The sequence below is a fragment of the Lithobates pipiens genome, unplaced genomic scaffold (assembly GCF_037356315.1).
Source record: "Lithobates pipiens isolate NorthernLeopardFrog02 unplaced genomic scaffold, aLitPip1_a1.2 Scaffold_27, whole genome shotgun sequence".
Classification (NCBI taxonomy): Eukaryota; Metazoa; Chordata; class Amphibia; order Anura; family Ranidae; genus Lithobates; species Lithobates pipiens.
Genome location: NW_027507788.1, coordinates 20,772,094 through 20,787,902, shown reverse-complemented (window position 1 = coordinate 20,787,902; position 15,809 = coordinate 20,772,094). Strand labels below are relative to the sequence as shown.

The following is a 15,809-nucleotide window of genomic DNA, read 5'->3' as shown; positions in this document are numbered from 1 at the left end:
GCAATTGCGTTTGCCCAGCAGACATGCACATGGGGTCCCAAGTGACATGGCGGGGGTGCGAGCGTGCCCCCCAGAAGGCCGGGGAGCCCAGGACGTCATATGACGCCTGCTCAGAATGAGAGATCCCATGTGCAGAGGTCATATGACAATGGGCAGGTATTGAAGTGGTTAAAGAGGGACTGACATGTCTGTGAACCCCTCTCTATCCCACTGATTCTTATCTCTTCAATAATCCCCCAACGCTCCTTCATTGATCACAGCTTGAGCTCCTGAGCTCTGTAGACAACTGCCTTTTTGCTACAGGAGATAAGGAGACACTGGAAAATGTGAAAAAGAACTGAGAGCACAACATGCTAGCTTTACAGGAGATATAAAAGCGGGGTTCCACCCTAAAGTGGAACTTCTGCTCATCGGATCCCTCCCCCCCTCCGGTGTCACAGTTGGCACCTTTCAGGGGGGAGGGGGGTGCAGATACCTGTCTAAGACAGGTATTTGCACCCACTTCCAGGCATAGACTCCCACGGGAGTCTATGCTGTTTCCTGTCCCGGCGCGCTGTCTGCTGGGACGCACACGGGTCCCAGAGACAGCGCGGACCATTCCCATTGCGCTGCACGACTCGTGCATACGCAGTAGGGAACTGGGAAGTGAAGCCGCAACGCTTCACTTTCTGATTCCCTCACCGAGAATGGTGGCGGCGGCAGCCGAGAGCCGAGTGATCGATCAGCCTCGGCTGCCGACATCGCTGGACCCTGAGACAGGTGAGTGTCCATTTACTAAAAGTCAGCAGCTGTAGTATTTATAGCTGCTGGCTTTTAATATTTTTTTTTTCCAGTGGAATCCCTCTTTAAATTTAATATTTCATATTTATAATTATATAAAGGAGTAAAAATTATAACATTATTATTATTATTATTATTATTATTATTATTATTATTATTATTCACGATTTGTATAGCGCCAACAGTTTACGCAGCGCTTTACAATGTGGAGGTGGGACAGCACAATTACAGTACAGTTCAATACAGGAGGGCCCAGCTAGTAGAGATTACATTATAGAGGGAGGGGTGGTGGTACAAAAGGTAATAGATGCGGGGAATGATTTGATGGGGTTGTTAGGTGGGTGTGGGATAGGCTTCCCTGAATAAGTGAGTTTTCAGGGATCTCCTAAATGTGGACAGGTTAGGAGCTGATCGGATATACCGGGGTAGGGAGTTCCAGAGGATGAGAGAGGCTCTGGATAAGTCCTGAAGTTGAGCATGGGAGGAGGTAACAAGGGAGCTAGAGAGCATTTATGAAATACCTGATGTGGTAATAAAGATGGATGGTGGATCTGTAATATAAGCAGAAACAAAAGTAAACCAATACACATTGGAATAAAACATTTACAATTTCATCAGATGATCAGTATTTTGTAACCTACTTATTCTGTGGCTACCATAGCACAATTTTAAGTGAATCAGTCACTATTTTAAAGCCCAAAACCAAAGACATGCTTGCAAAAAAAACTCCCATGTACTGTAGGTGAATTTTTTTTTCTTTTGTGTCAGATACTTGGTACTCCTCTACACGTTATGATTTCTTTCTCTGGCTCCTATGTCACCGTAGGATAAAATAGTGATGTAGGGCCAACAGAAGGAACCAAAGAGCTTTGGGCATTTCACACTCATCTAAGTGTACTGGAAGATGTTTCAGCCAGCATAGCTCTTGAAGCTTTTGATTTGGGGTTTAACCACTTAAGGACTAGGCCTCTTTTTTAGATTTAGTGTTTACAAGTTAAAAACTGTTTTTTTTTTGCTAGTTGCACTTTTTTTAATTACAGAGGAGGTCTAGAGCTAGAATTATTGCTCTCGCTCTACCGATTGTGGCGATATCTCACATGTCTGGTTTGAACACTGTTTTCATATGCGGGCCCAAGTCACGTATGCGTTCGCTTCTCCCCGCGAACTCGGCGGGAAGGGGTGCATTTAAAATAATTTTTTAGATTATTATTTTACCTTTTATTTTTTATTTTTACACTGTTTTAAAAAGAAAAATGTGTAACTTTTATTCCTATTACAAGTAATGTAAACATCCCTTGTAATAGAAAAAAAGCATGACAGGACCTCCTAAATATGAGATCTGGGCTCAAAAAGACCTCACATCTCATATTTACACTAAAATGCAATAAAAAAATAAAAATAAATAAATTGTCATTTAAAAAAATATTTAAAAAAAATGTCCCTTTAAGAGCTATGGACGGAAGTGACGTTTTGACGTCTCTTCCGCCCTGCAGTGTCATGGAGACGGGTGGGGGCCTTCTTTCCCTCACTCGTCTCCACGCACAGCCAGCGAGAGGAGCGGATCTCCTCCGCCGCTGCTGATGGCTCCGGTAAACGGCGGTGGGCACTGATGCACAGCGGGAGGGGGGTCACTCCCGCTGCCGATAAAAGTGATCTTGTGGCAGATCTGCCGCAGAGACCACTTTTATCTTGTAGCCAGCCGAACACGGGGATACCGAGGTTATGGCAGCTAGCTGCTGCCATAACAGCGATATCCGTCCTCTGCAGTCGGCAAGTGGTTAAAATAATCATAAGCGCTGATCTAACCTACAAGAAGTGTGGACTAGCAAAAGGGCCAAGCTGCCTACATAAATGATATATTTTAATAAACTATACAGCCATTACAGAAAAAAAAAAAGATGGTGTCACCCTTTACTGCCGGAACTGTAATTTAAAATAAGGTATTAAATTGGAAAAATAGGTAAGAGGATAACATCTATGTACAGTACTAGCAGAAGGGGAAGAGACTACTGCCAGGAAATCTCACCAGTGGGATATGCAAGAGATAAAAGAAGGGGGATGGTTCAACCTACTGAAGAAGATGAAGAGATTGGTACCAGACCTTTGAATGGCAAATATTCAGATGTAAATGGCATGAGTAAAGTGGCAAAAGCTTTCGGATGCGTGAAAGAATGTGTTGTTCCAATGAGAGCACTAGAGCAAGAAGCTAATGCCGCGTACACACGATTGGACTTTCCTATGGGAAATGTTCAATGTGAGCTTGTTGTCGGAAAGTCGGACCGTGTGTAGGCTCCATCGAAGATTTACTGTCAGAATTTCCGCCCACAAATGTTTGAGAGCAGGTTTTCCAATTTTCCGACAACAAACCTTGTCGGAAAGTCCGATCATGTCTACACAAGTCAACAAACAAAAGTTCACGTATGCTCGGACTCAAGCAGAATGAGCCGCACTGGCTATTGAACTTCTTTTTTCTAGGCTGGTCGTACGTCTTGTACGTCACCACGTTCTCATGTTCTGAATTTTTGGCCAACATTTGTGTGACAGTGTGTATGCAAGACAAGTTTGAGCCAACATCCTTCGGAAAAAAATCCACATCCAATTCGCGCTAGTGTGAGCCCAGCCTTAAATTCATACAAGAAGGCATAAAATAGGCAATACATTTTGGGAGTTAAAAGAGTTCCCCTTTTATCAGGGCTAGGAAAAAAATACAATGGTGATTATATGTAACTATATGAAATTATATGCTAGTCAAATCACATTGAAATGTGTTTATCCATATATTTATTAATCCATAAATGAAACAAAATTGACACCATGAGAATCAGAAAAGAAATGAAAAAAAAAACACTATATTATAATTGATTTGTTTTCTAGTAAATCTTGAAGAAAGAAAATGGTTTTTAAAAGTTTTATCAACAATGGAATCAATTATGATATCATAGTTTTTTATATTTTTTCTGATTATTTTGGTCACATTTTGTTTCCTATATAAATGATAGAATTTGAATATAATTTGAGCAACATAGAACTTCAGTTTTTACTACCCCCCCTTGTATTTGTCCTAGTCTACCCTGAAGAAGAGAGAGAACTTTGAGCCCCTGAAGCATGATGGCTGTTTTATGCTTTCTTGTATGAATTTACATCAGTATTAAAAAATAAAATATAGAAATTCTTAGCCCTTGTACACACGGTCGGATAATCTGTTGGATTGCTTTTTATCGGACCGTGTCGTTGGATAATCCGACTGTGTGTGGTATGCATTGGACTGATTCCGTCCGAATCTCCGTCCGACCCAATTTTCCAACATGTTGGAAATATTTCCCGACCAACTGGGCCGGACGGACCTAATCCGATCATATGTAGAGCATTTTCATCGGACCAAGTGCCACGCATGCTCAGATCAAATTCCTACATCAAAGCTATTGGCTACTAGCCTTAACGTAGTCCCATTGTAACGAAATTATGTCATCACGTTCTGAAAGATCGGATTTTTCGCCAACTTGGCCCGACCGTGTGTATGCAACAGCTTCGGACAAGATCCAACGGACAAAATCCGACAGGCAAAATCCGACGGATTTGGTTGTGGAAATCTCCGACCGTGTGTACAGGGGCTTAGCGCTTTGGACTGGCCCTCTCATTCGAACCATAGGAAAAAAAGAACCTGTTCTACTATAGCCCAAACCAAAAAAAAAAGGCTTATGCCATGTACACACGAGCGGAATGTCCGTTAGAAAAATTCAGAAGGAAGCTTTTCATCATATATTCCGATCGTGTATATGCCTTTATTTTTCGAAAATTCTGACAGACCTAGAAACAGAACATGTTCTAAATATTTCCAGCAGAACCAATTCCTATCGGGAAAACCACTCGTCTGTACGCTGTTCCGACGGACCAAAAACGATGTATGTTCTGAAGCAAGTACAAGACGGAAGCTATTGGCTACTGGTTATTGAACTTCCTTTTTCTAGTCCCGTCGTACGTGCTGTACGTCACCGCGTTCTTGACGGTCGAACTTTGGTGTGATCGTGTATACGCAAGACAGTTTCAGCGGAATTCCATCGGAAAAACCTTCAGAGTTTAATCCGACGGGAAAACCAGTCATGTGTACAGGGCATGAGCGTTTAATATACTGTAATGGTGAGATGGCACATTTCATTTAAAACTTTTGCAAAATTTTAATTGGTGGTGTTTTTTTTTTCCCCAACCGCATATTTTATACTCACACTGAACAGATAATGTGATTTTATTTTGGGTATAATTCTCGAATGATGGGAAGGTCATCTTACAGGTCAATGAAGTTTGATGGTGACTCCGAATCGGGACAAATGTCAGGTCTCTTGAATTATTCCATATTCCCGTCTGATTCTTCCATGTAATTAGTGCGTTGGGGCATCCTCTTGGTGCAGTACATTTTATCGTCACCTTTTTACCTTCGGTCAGTATTCCGGGGTCCGAAATGACAGGTTTTTCATTCAAATCTACAAGAAGCCCCACCCCCAACAAAACATTTTAAAGGATTTTAAAAGACAAAATGTTGTAAACATTTTGGTGATATTGTTAAGATTTAATATTTAACTACTGGGCACGTTACTCCTTTAGCTTTGTGACAGAGGTTCATAGCAAAGGGAGGAGAATTTGGAGAAACACATTGCAGCCTACAGTGCAGAGAAATGATGGCAGAAGTGAGTAGCTTTCTCTTTCAATACAACGTAAATGCCAAGAAGAGAAGCCAGACAAGAAACAGCCTTCTGCTGGGGCTCTTTTTACTGTTTATCACTCTTTTATTTATTTCATGTACTTATACAGCGCTGTCAATTTACTCCGTGCTTTACATATACAATATCTCACAAAAGTAAGTACACCCCTCACATTTTGTAAATATTTTATTATATCTTTTCATGTGACCACCCTGAAGAAATTACACTTGTCTACAATGTAAAGTAGTGAGTGTACAGCTTGTATAACAGTGCAAATTTGCCGTCCCCTCAAAATAACTCAACACACAGCCATTAATGTCTAAACCGCAGGCAACAAAAGTGAGTACACCTCTAAGGGAAAATGTTCAAATTGGGCCCAATTAGCCATTTTCTCTCCCTGGTGTCATGTGACTCGTTAGTATTACAAGGTCTCAAAAAGAGAATGGGGAGCAGGTGTGTTAAATTTGGTGTTATCATTCTCACTCTCTCATAGTGGTCACTGGAAGTTCAACATGGCACCTCATGGCAAAGAACTCTCTAAGGTTCTGGAAAAAAAGATATGTTGCTCTACATAAACATGGCCTAGGCTATAAGAAAATTGCCAGAACCTTGAAACTGAGCTGCAGCATGGTGGCTAGGACCATACATCGGATTAACAGGACAGGTTCCACTCAGAACAGGCCTCGCCATGGTCGACCAAAGAAGTTGGGTGCACATGCTCAGCATCATATCCAGAGGTTGTCTTTGGGAAATAGACGTATGAGTGCTACCAGCATTGCTGCAGAGATTGAAGGGGTGGGGGGTCAGTCTGTCAGTGCTCAGACAATACGCCGCACACTGCATCAAATTGGTCTGCATGGCTGTAGTCCCAGAAGGAAGCCTCTTCTAAAGATGATGCACAAGAAAGCCCACAAATAGTTTGCTGAAGACAAGCAGGCTAAGGACATGGATTACTGGAACCATGTCCTGTGGTCTGATGAGACCAAGATAAACTTATTTGGTTCAGATGGCGTCAAGCATGTGTGGTGGCAACCAGGTGAGGAGTAAAAAGACAAGTGTTTCTTGCCTACAGTCAAGCATGGTGGTGGGAGTGTCATGGTCTGGGGCTGCATGAGTGCTGCCAGGACTAGGAAGATACAGTTCATTGAGGGAACCATGAATGCCAACATGTACTGTGACATACTGAAGCAGAGCATGATCCCCTCTTTTCAGAGACTGGGCCGCAGGGCAGTATTCCAAAATGATAATGACCACAAACACTTCCAAGACTACCACTGCCTTGCTAAAGAAGCTGAGGGTAAAGGTATTGGACTGGCCAAGCATGTCTCCAGAGCTAAACCCTATTGAGCATCTGTGGGACATCCTCAAATGGAAGGTGGAGGAGCGCAAGGTCTCTAACATCCACCAGCTCTGTGATGTCATCATAGAGGAGTGGAAGAGGACTCCAGTGGCAACCTGTGAAGCTCTGGTGACCTCCATGCCCAAGAGGGTTAAGGAAGTGCTGGAAATAATGGTGGCCACACAAAATATTGACACTTTGGGCCCAAATTGGACATTTTCACTTAGGGGTGTACTCACTTTTGTTACCAACAGTTTAGATATTAATGGCTGTGTGTTTGAGGGGACAGTAAATTTACACTGTTACAAAAGCTGTACACTCACTACTTTACATTGATGCAAAGTGTCATTTCTTCAGTGTTGTCACATGAAAATATATAATAAAATATTTACAATAATGTGAGAGGTGTACACACTTTTGCTAGATACTGTATATTGTACATTCAGATCAGTCCCTGCCCTCAAGCAGCTTACAATTTAAGGTCCTTAACTCACATTCATACTAGAGGCAGTTTAGGCAGGATCCAATTAACCTACCAGCATGTCTTTGGAGTGTGGGAAGAAGCCCACACAGGCACTCTTAGCAATAAAGCAACACTAAACCATTTTAAAATTGGGACAATAAAATATTTCCTCTTAACATAAATGCACAACATTTATTATTTGTAGAATAACGTTCTCAGGCATAGCTCTCCATGCTGTGACAATCTTTTTCTTTGTTGCAGCTGTAAAATGGCACTGGCACTCCATTCTAACTTGGAGGCAGCTCTGTAAGTCTCAGATTTATGACAAGGAACCAATCAATAATTTCTGATCATTTCATCCCTTTGACAGCCAGTCATGGTGGTCACTGGAACTTTATTGGCCTCTCTCTCTCCTTTTCTCTATTTGCACACTTTGTACACAGAGGGAGGCACAGTGCCACCTACAGGTTGAAGAGATACAAAATTACACAGCTTTACGGTATGTATAAAAAAAGTAAAATTTTTGATTGAAAACTGTTATGTGTATATTATACTAAAAAAAATTTTTTCCATGTGTGTCTGTCAGCTTTTTAATTAAAAAAAATACTGAAAAGGTTACCTTATATATTTTTTTCTGAATTCAATTGAATTTGGACCTTTGATTATTATTTCTGGATGCCTTGAACTTTGGTTGTTCAGATGTTGCGAACGCCGAACAATATGCGTTGTTTGGGGCAAATTCGAAAGCCGCCAGAACACCGTTAAAGTCTATGGGATACTAACATGAAAAATCAAAAGTGCTAATTTTAAAGGCTTATATGCAAGTTCTTGTCATAAAAAGTGTTTTGGGACCCGGGTCCTGCTCCAGGGGACATGTATCAATGGACATGTATCAATGTCGATTTCTTTTTTTTTTATTGAATGGCCGTTTTTTCGGGAGCAGTGATTTTTTTAATGCTTAAAGTAAAACAATAAAAATGAAATATTCCTTTAAATATCATGCCTGGGGGGTGTGGCTTGGATGTTCATGTGAGAGGACATGTCTCACACTAGCTCCAGCATCCTGACCCACAAAATCCTGTTATGAGCCCAAAATACTGCCGCAATAGGCAGGACACTTCGCCACTGCTGTGGAATCACCCCTACAGTGACGCCCGGTCGCAACACAGCCAAAGCAGGGATGAACATGAGGAAAGAGGAGCGCTTCACCGCCAACAGACTGGCCCAAAATGGCAGATGCCTGCTCCAGCAGCATGCGGGAAAAGAGTCCTATGCAGCCAAACTGGGCCAATTTGCACATGATCCGGATAGTCCTAAGACCGGGCAGCAGCCCCAATCATTCAGCACTGCTAAAACTACAAAAACTGTGCCCACTGTGAAGCCTCCACATTCAACACACCATGTGGCAGAGAAATTGGCGCCCACAGCCTCAGGGACTGCAGTAAGTACTCCATCCTCCCCTCTCCCATCTTCTGACATAGCTGGCCCGTCTGACACTGAACACAATGAGCCCTCACTGCAGGACATTCTCACCGCTGTACACACTTATGGTTCATCTCTCACTGAAAGTGGAAGTAAACCCATGGATTTAAACAGTTAAAAAAAAAGGCATGCCGGAAATGCTAACTGCACATTGGCTGTGCTCTCAACCAAACTATCAAACCATCCAATGGCTGGTGTCATAACGAATCACATGTGCAGCACCATAGCAGTTGAAGATTAAACAGAGGCAAAGATGGCAGCTTCCTTGGCTGAAAATGATAGGGGAGTTTACTTCCACTTGAACTATCAGTTGAAGACCATGTAGGAAGGCTTACTGTATATTAGGCAGGACATGCAGAAAATCAGAGGGCCATTGCTTTGGAGGGACAGGTGAGCTCCATTGAGGATGAATCATACCTCCCAACATTTTCAGATGGGAATGAGGGACACCTACTAGCGAAGGTATGTAGGCATAGCACACTCCCCTTGTCATGCCCCCTTAAAGCGGAAATAACAAAAACAGTTTAATTAAATCTACAAGTGCTTTTTTTTTACCACTACTATTCCTTTATATTGGCTTTTAAAATTGAAAAATGCAGCAATTTAGAATTTGGAAGAAAGGTTTAGCACTTGCAAACACTTTTTGAAATATAAAAAGTGCATTTTATACACAACTATATAGATCTGGCCAAAATGAGGGACAAATGAGGAGGAAAGAGGGACATTACTCCAAATCAGGGACAGTCCCTCAAAATCAGGGACAGTTGGGAGCTATGGATGAATTACTCCCCCCTCACTCAGGAAGTGCACATAACATCAGCTAAGACTGACTAAACAGCAGAGAGAGTTGAGGACATGGAGAACAGGCTGAGAAGATCTAATATCCGCATCGTTGGTATGCCTGAAAAATACGAAGGAAAGCATCCGGCTGATTTTATTGAAACAAGGCTAGCAGACCCATTTGGAAAGAATAATCTCACTCCATTTTTCTCAGCAGAAAGAGCCCATAGTGTGCCTTCCCAACCACCACCACCAGGGGGCAATGACAGACCATTCTTATTGAAGCTTTTACATTACAAGGACAGAGACATTATTCTCTGTCTGGCTAGACAGAAAGCTGACATAGAAATACAAGGCTCTAAAGTATCCATATACCCATGTTTCTTGGCTGCTATCCAAAAGCAGAGGGCATAATTTACAGAAGTAAAAAAGAGACTGCGTGCAATCCCAATAATTTACTCCATTATATACCCTGCCAAACTATGCATGGTGGCTGATGGATCAGTACACTTTTTTGAAATCATGGTTGCTAACTGGCTCGATCGCCATGAGAGACAATTGTGGAGAGTTGCTCGGGGACACGCACCAGCTTAAAAATCTGCATAACCTGCATACTTTACCTCCTATCCCTCACCTTGCTAGAGAAGGAGCTCACGGAGAGACACAAATGACTTTGTTACCCCCCATGTACTACCAGCAACCCTTGTGCTTTGACTTTAAAGACACGGGGTCCTAGCCCTCATTATTACCCCTCAAATAGCCCTGCGGGGCACCCACAGAAGGTTTCTGTTGAGTTTGTGCTTAATATGCCTGTTTTTGTTATTGACAGACTATTTTTTTCCCTTTTTTATGACTGTTATTTTTCAGCCCTGGTTGGGCGGGCTGTGTCTCTGCAGGTACCTTTCCTATATGACCCTGCTTCACATCTCTATATCCCGGATTGAATTGAACGTGACGACACGTATGTGGTGCCTTCTGCTTCTTGATTGCTCAGGTAACCCTTGGGACTGGGTAGTCAGGTCCCCTTCTCATGGACTGGACCCTAAATGGTTTGGAATCCTATCATTAACCCCCCCCCCTCACTCCAATGGGAAAGCAGATGGACACAATCCTCTCCTGGAATGTCAGGGGCCTACATGATCCTACAAAGAGGACTGCCATATTTACGTTCCTCTCACAACAGTATCCCGCTGTCATTTGTTTACAGGAATCCCATCTCACTATTGACACTGCTCACTTACTACATATGTCTATATACCCTATACAGTACCACTCTGTGCATACCAGATACTCCTACTATTTTCAGAACTGCTGCATTCACTAAGCATGATGTATATATAGACTCTGAAGGCAGATTTGTTTTTCTGATGGGTTTATGGGAATCTCAAGCTTGTGTTATTGATAATATATATGTGCCTCCGCCCTTTACACTAATGCCGTGTACACAAGATCGCACATTTCTACAACAAAATCCATGTTTTTTTTCCGACGGATGTTGGCTCAAACTTGTATTGCATACACACGGTCACACAAATCTTGTCGGAAATTCTGAACGTCAAGAACGTGGTGACATACGACGAGCTGAGAAAATTGATGTTCAATAGCCAGTGCGACTGCTCTGCTTGATTCCGAGCATGTATAGAATTTTGTGTGTCGGAATTGTGCACACACGATCGGAATTTCCGACAACGGATTTTGTTGTCGGAAAATTTGAGATCCCGATCTCAAATTTTGTTTGTCAGAAATTCCGACGGAAAATCTCCCTGGATGTGCATAAAAAATACTCCCCCAGGGCCCCAGACTATGTACGCCCTTAGCTAAATTTATAAATTAACTCGGACTGGTGGATCATTGGTGATGTAAATCCCCCATCCAGGCTCAGTTCTCCTGCTATTCACTGACACACTCTATCGAGCGTAGACTTTGCACTGGGGAATGACTTGACTTACCGCTATGATACTGTAGTAACATATTTGGCCAGGGGCCTCTCCGACCACTCCCTGGTGCAGCTTAGTCTAAATTTCCATAAAGCAAACCTGCCTGTGCACTGGAAGTTGAACCCATTTTGGATCCAGCTGTTCACTGACATGGCCAGTATGCAAGTGAACATTGACTACTTTCTGGAGGCCAACAAACCTTCAGCTGCACCAGGTGTAGTGTGGGACACCCTGAAAGCCTTTATTAGAGGGATGTGCATTAAAGAAATTAATATGATTAAGAACAGGAGCAGACAGTGGGCCAGGAATGCCAGTCAGGCAGTGTAGAAAGCGGAAGAAGTATTTCTGGCATCTCCGACACCTGAACACGAGCAGCAATGGATAGAAGCTCTACCGCACTATACATCAACAGCAAGCTGACAACAAACAATTGTTTACCTCTCAAACATATTTTGAAGAGGGTGAGAAATCTGGCCACATGCTGGCCATGATAGCGAGGTCCCAACAACCTCCTCAAGTGATACATAGTATAGCCACATCACCATCACAGACGGTTACAGATACACAGATACATCCTTCTTCCAGGATCTATACTCTTCTAAGGTATCTTACCCTGTAGACGAGTTGACACATTTCCTGCACTCTATCATTCTCCCTGAGCTGCAAGAGGCAGATAGGACATTTTTAAACGCACCTCTCACCCTTGAGGAATTGCAAATTTTGCTGGCCACATTCCCGAACTTGAAGGCCCCAGGCAATGATGGCCTACTAATTGAAATGTACAAAAAATTTGGAGGTGTACTCCTACCGGATTTACTCCATACACTTGCAGCAGTGTTTTCCTTAGATTCTTTGCCAAGATCTATGTATGAGGCGGTGGTGTTGGTCCTTTTAAAGCCAAGGAGGGCCTGATAAACCCAAAATCTATAGTCCTATCTCCCTGTTGAATACAGATTTAAAACTCCTTACTAAGTCATTGCCATTAGACTCTCAAAGTTGGTGTCTAAACTAGTGCACCCGGACCAATCCGGCTTCATACCAAACAGGTCTACGGCAAATAATCTCCGCTGCCTATGTCTCAATATGCAAATACCCACTGATAACCAGGGACAAAGAGCTATCCTCTCGCTAGATGCCACTACATATGGGGAGTGCTAGAAAAGCTTAATCTGGGAGAAACCATAATTTTCATGGATGAAATTATTATACAAGGCGCCCAAAGCATGTATTAGAATAAACACCACCTTATCTCCATCCTTTGATCTGCACAGGGGTACTAGGTAAGGCTGCCCTCTATCCCCATTACTATTTGCCCTGGCCATAGAGCCCCTGGCTGCTGCCATAAGGGGGAACCCAGAAATAATTGGATTTAAGCGGGGTGCGCTAGAAGATAAATCGGCACTTTATGCCGACGATGCACTCCTCTTTTTGGGGACCCATCTACATCTCTGGTAAAACTTATGGACTTAATCCACACATTCAGGACCTTCTCTGGGTTCAAAATAAATTGGGACAAATCCACACTAATGCCTTTGGATCCACTTGCGGTGCCCCTACCCCAGGTAGCTGAACAGATTAAGGTAGTGTATAAGTTTACATACCTGGGTATAGTTATACAACCCAATCTAGACCAGTATATTAAGCTTAACATAGACCCACTGATTAAACAATTTCAGGAAAAAATGCCTAGCTGGATCAAGTTGCCGTTTTCCGTAGTCAGCCGCTGCAACTTAATAAAAATGATTTGGAACCCGCAGCTATTATATGTACTCCACAATGCCCCTCTCTGGATCCCTATCCATGTGTTTAAAAAATGCAATACCATTTTTTGTACATTGATCTGGAGGAAGAAGGTTCCAAGAATTAAATTGGAGACCTTACAGGAAGCGAAGGACTCGGGTTGCCCGGTAGTCCCTAACCCATTTTACTACATCATGGCGGCTCAGTTGCAGCACCTAATGGGCTGGCTGGACCCTGAGACCTCTGATCATATTCGGAACATTGTACGCACACAGTTGTCGGTGGAATGCATAGAGGCAGGTGAGTTGGGGGCATTGACCCCATACCCCACACTACTACTTATAGATAGAATATGGAATAAGACTAAACAACATTTGCAATATACAGCCTACACTAACTGCTCACGTATCTGGAATAACTGAAATTACCCGGAATTAAACAAATTACAGGGCTTCTCAAATTGGTCTATAAGTGGAGTAGATTATATCCCGCAATTATATTGCAGGGGCATGCTTCGAGACTTCCAATCACTGCACGAGGAATTTAACTTGCCAAATACTTCATTCTTCCAGTACCTACAACTTAGGCACGCTATAGCGGCACAAACCACGATTTCCACCTGGGAACTAACTAGGCCCACGGTACTCACACAATTAATCTCGCCATCTTCTCGGAAGGGACAAATTTCCTCTATATATAGGTATCTTCTTTGTCATGTATCTAAAGCTATGACCTTGAACTTTAGAGCTGGATGGAGAGATGACAGGACTTATTTCAGAGGAGGAATGGAACACCATACTATATAATGTACTTAAGGTTTCACTATTCTCCTCTCAAAAACGTACCCAGTTGTTCATTATCCACCTCACATACCGGACACCGGAGAAATTACACAAATGGCATAGAAGGGGTGATCCACTCTGCCCTCGCTGCCTTATAGACAGCAGTAAACTTGTCCATATGCTATGGAAATGCCCAAAACTACAAATATATTGGGCCACAGTGATAAACACTATCAATAGCATATGGAACTTTAAACTTATAGCTGACCCTAAACTTTGCCTGATTGGATGGCTAGATGATGAACAATATACACCACACACATATACTGCCATTCTTTGGGTACTATTCTTAGCTAGGAAACTCATAGCTAGAAAATGGCTATCAATGACACCTCCCACACACACAGAATGGACTGCCTCAGTAAACGACTCTCTTATTAAGGAACAACTAACATACAAACATCGAGGTAGCCTGAGAAAATTTGAGAACAGATGGGATCCCTGGTTGGACACCCCTGGTCTAGCTCCACTACTCCTGGTTCAAAATAGGATCCTCGGGGGCAGGACAACATCAGCCCCCACTTCCCTATAACCTATTTCCAAGAGGAACTTGTAAGGGACAAGCGGGGGGGTGGGGGATTCAACGGGACTCCATGTACACAACTATTCCAATGGGAAGCGCCACTCATGATACTGTCAGGTTCTGCAAAGGTTACATTTTTTTGTGTGTGGTTTTACCCAAAGGTTAATTAATATACAGAATCACAATACACCACACCCCGCTGCTTATGGGATGATGGTGCCCCTGTTCTGCTCGGTAGCCTTGAGAAAGACCAGGAGCGGAAAGGGAAATATGCACATAATGAGGACACGCATGACATGTAACAAGACCAAAAAACAAATACCTCATTTACCTCGTTATGTAAATATATATTTTTTACTGAATGCACTGTTGTAATTGTATAAACGTTTGCTATGTATGGCCATCTGCCCATTTATAATTAATACCTATGAGTCCTCACAAATATAGGACTTGTTTTTTGTAGTGAAATTAAAAAGTGTTTTTTTTTTTTTGTGTTTATTCACAATAAAAATGATCTGATTTAAAAAAAAATATTTTGCCTGGGGGGTGTCTATAGTATGCCTGTAAAGTGGAGCATTTTACCCGTGTTTAGAACAGTACCACAGCAAAATGGCATTTCTAAAGTAAAAATTGTCAAATTAAAAAAAAAATGTAGGAGTCATACCATACCAGACCCTTCAGGGGAACCCTGTGCCAAAATAAAAAAAAATGGCATAGGGGTCCCCCCCAAAATCCATACCAGACCCTTATCTGAGCATGCAACCTGGCAGGCTGCAGGAAAAGAGGGGGGATGAGAGAGTGCCCCCCCCTCCTGAACCATACTAGGCCACATGCCCTAAACACAGGGAGGGTGCTTTGGGGTAGCCCCCCAAAGCACCTTGTGCCGATGTTGATGGGGACAAGGGCCTCATCCCCACAACCCTTGCCCGGTGGTTGTGGGGGTATGTGGGTGGGGGGCTTAGGGCAAGGGTTGTGGGGATGAGACCCTTGTCTCCATCAACATGGGGACGAGGTGCTTTGGGGGACGACTTTGTTGAGGGCATGTGGCCTGGTATGGTTCAGGAGGGGGGGCACTCTCTCGTCCCCCCTGTTCCTGTGGCCTGCCGAATTGCGTGCCCAGACAAAGGTCTGGTATTATGATTTTGGGGGGACCCCATGCTATTTTTTTTTATTTGGTGCAGGGTTCCCCTTAATATTCATACCAGACCTGAAGGGCCTGGTAATGG

At 42.9% G+C, this 15,809-nt stretch overlaps 1 protein-coding gene across 1 annotated transcript in view; it reads right to left on the bottom strand.

The window, feature by feature from the left end:
• Positions 1-15,809, bottom strand: part of LOC143933376 (sialic acid-binding Ig-like lectin 13) — a 41,030-nt gene that overhangs the window by 11,532 nt on the left and 13,689 nt on the right. Inside the window, exons 7-8 of the mRNA XM_077456244.1 lie at positions 5,004-5,258; positions 1,302-1,331 (exon numbers count right to left, since the gene is read on the bottom strand). Coding sequence (XP_077312370.1) covers positions 1,302-1,331; positions 5,004-5,258 — 285 coding nt within the window. The remainder of the gene's footprint in view (positions 1-1,301; positions 1,332-5,003; positions 5,259-15,809) is intronic.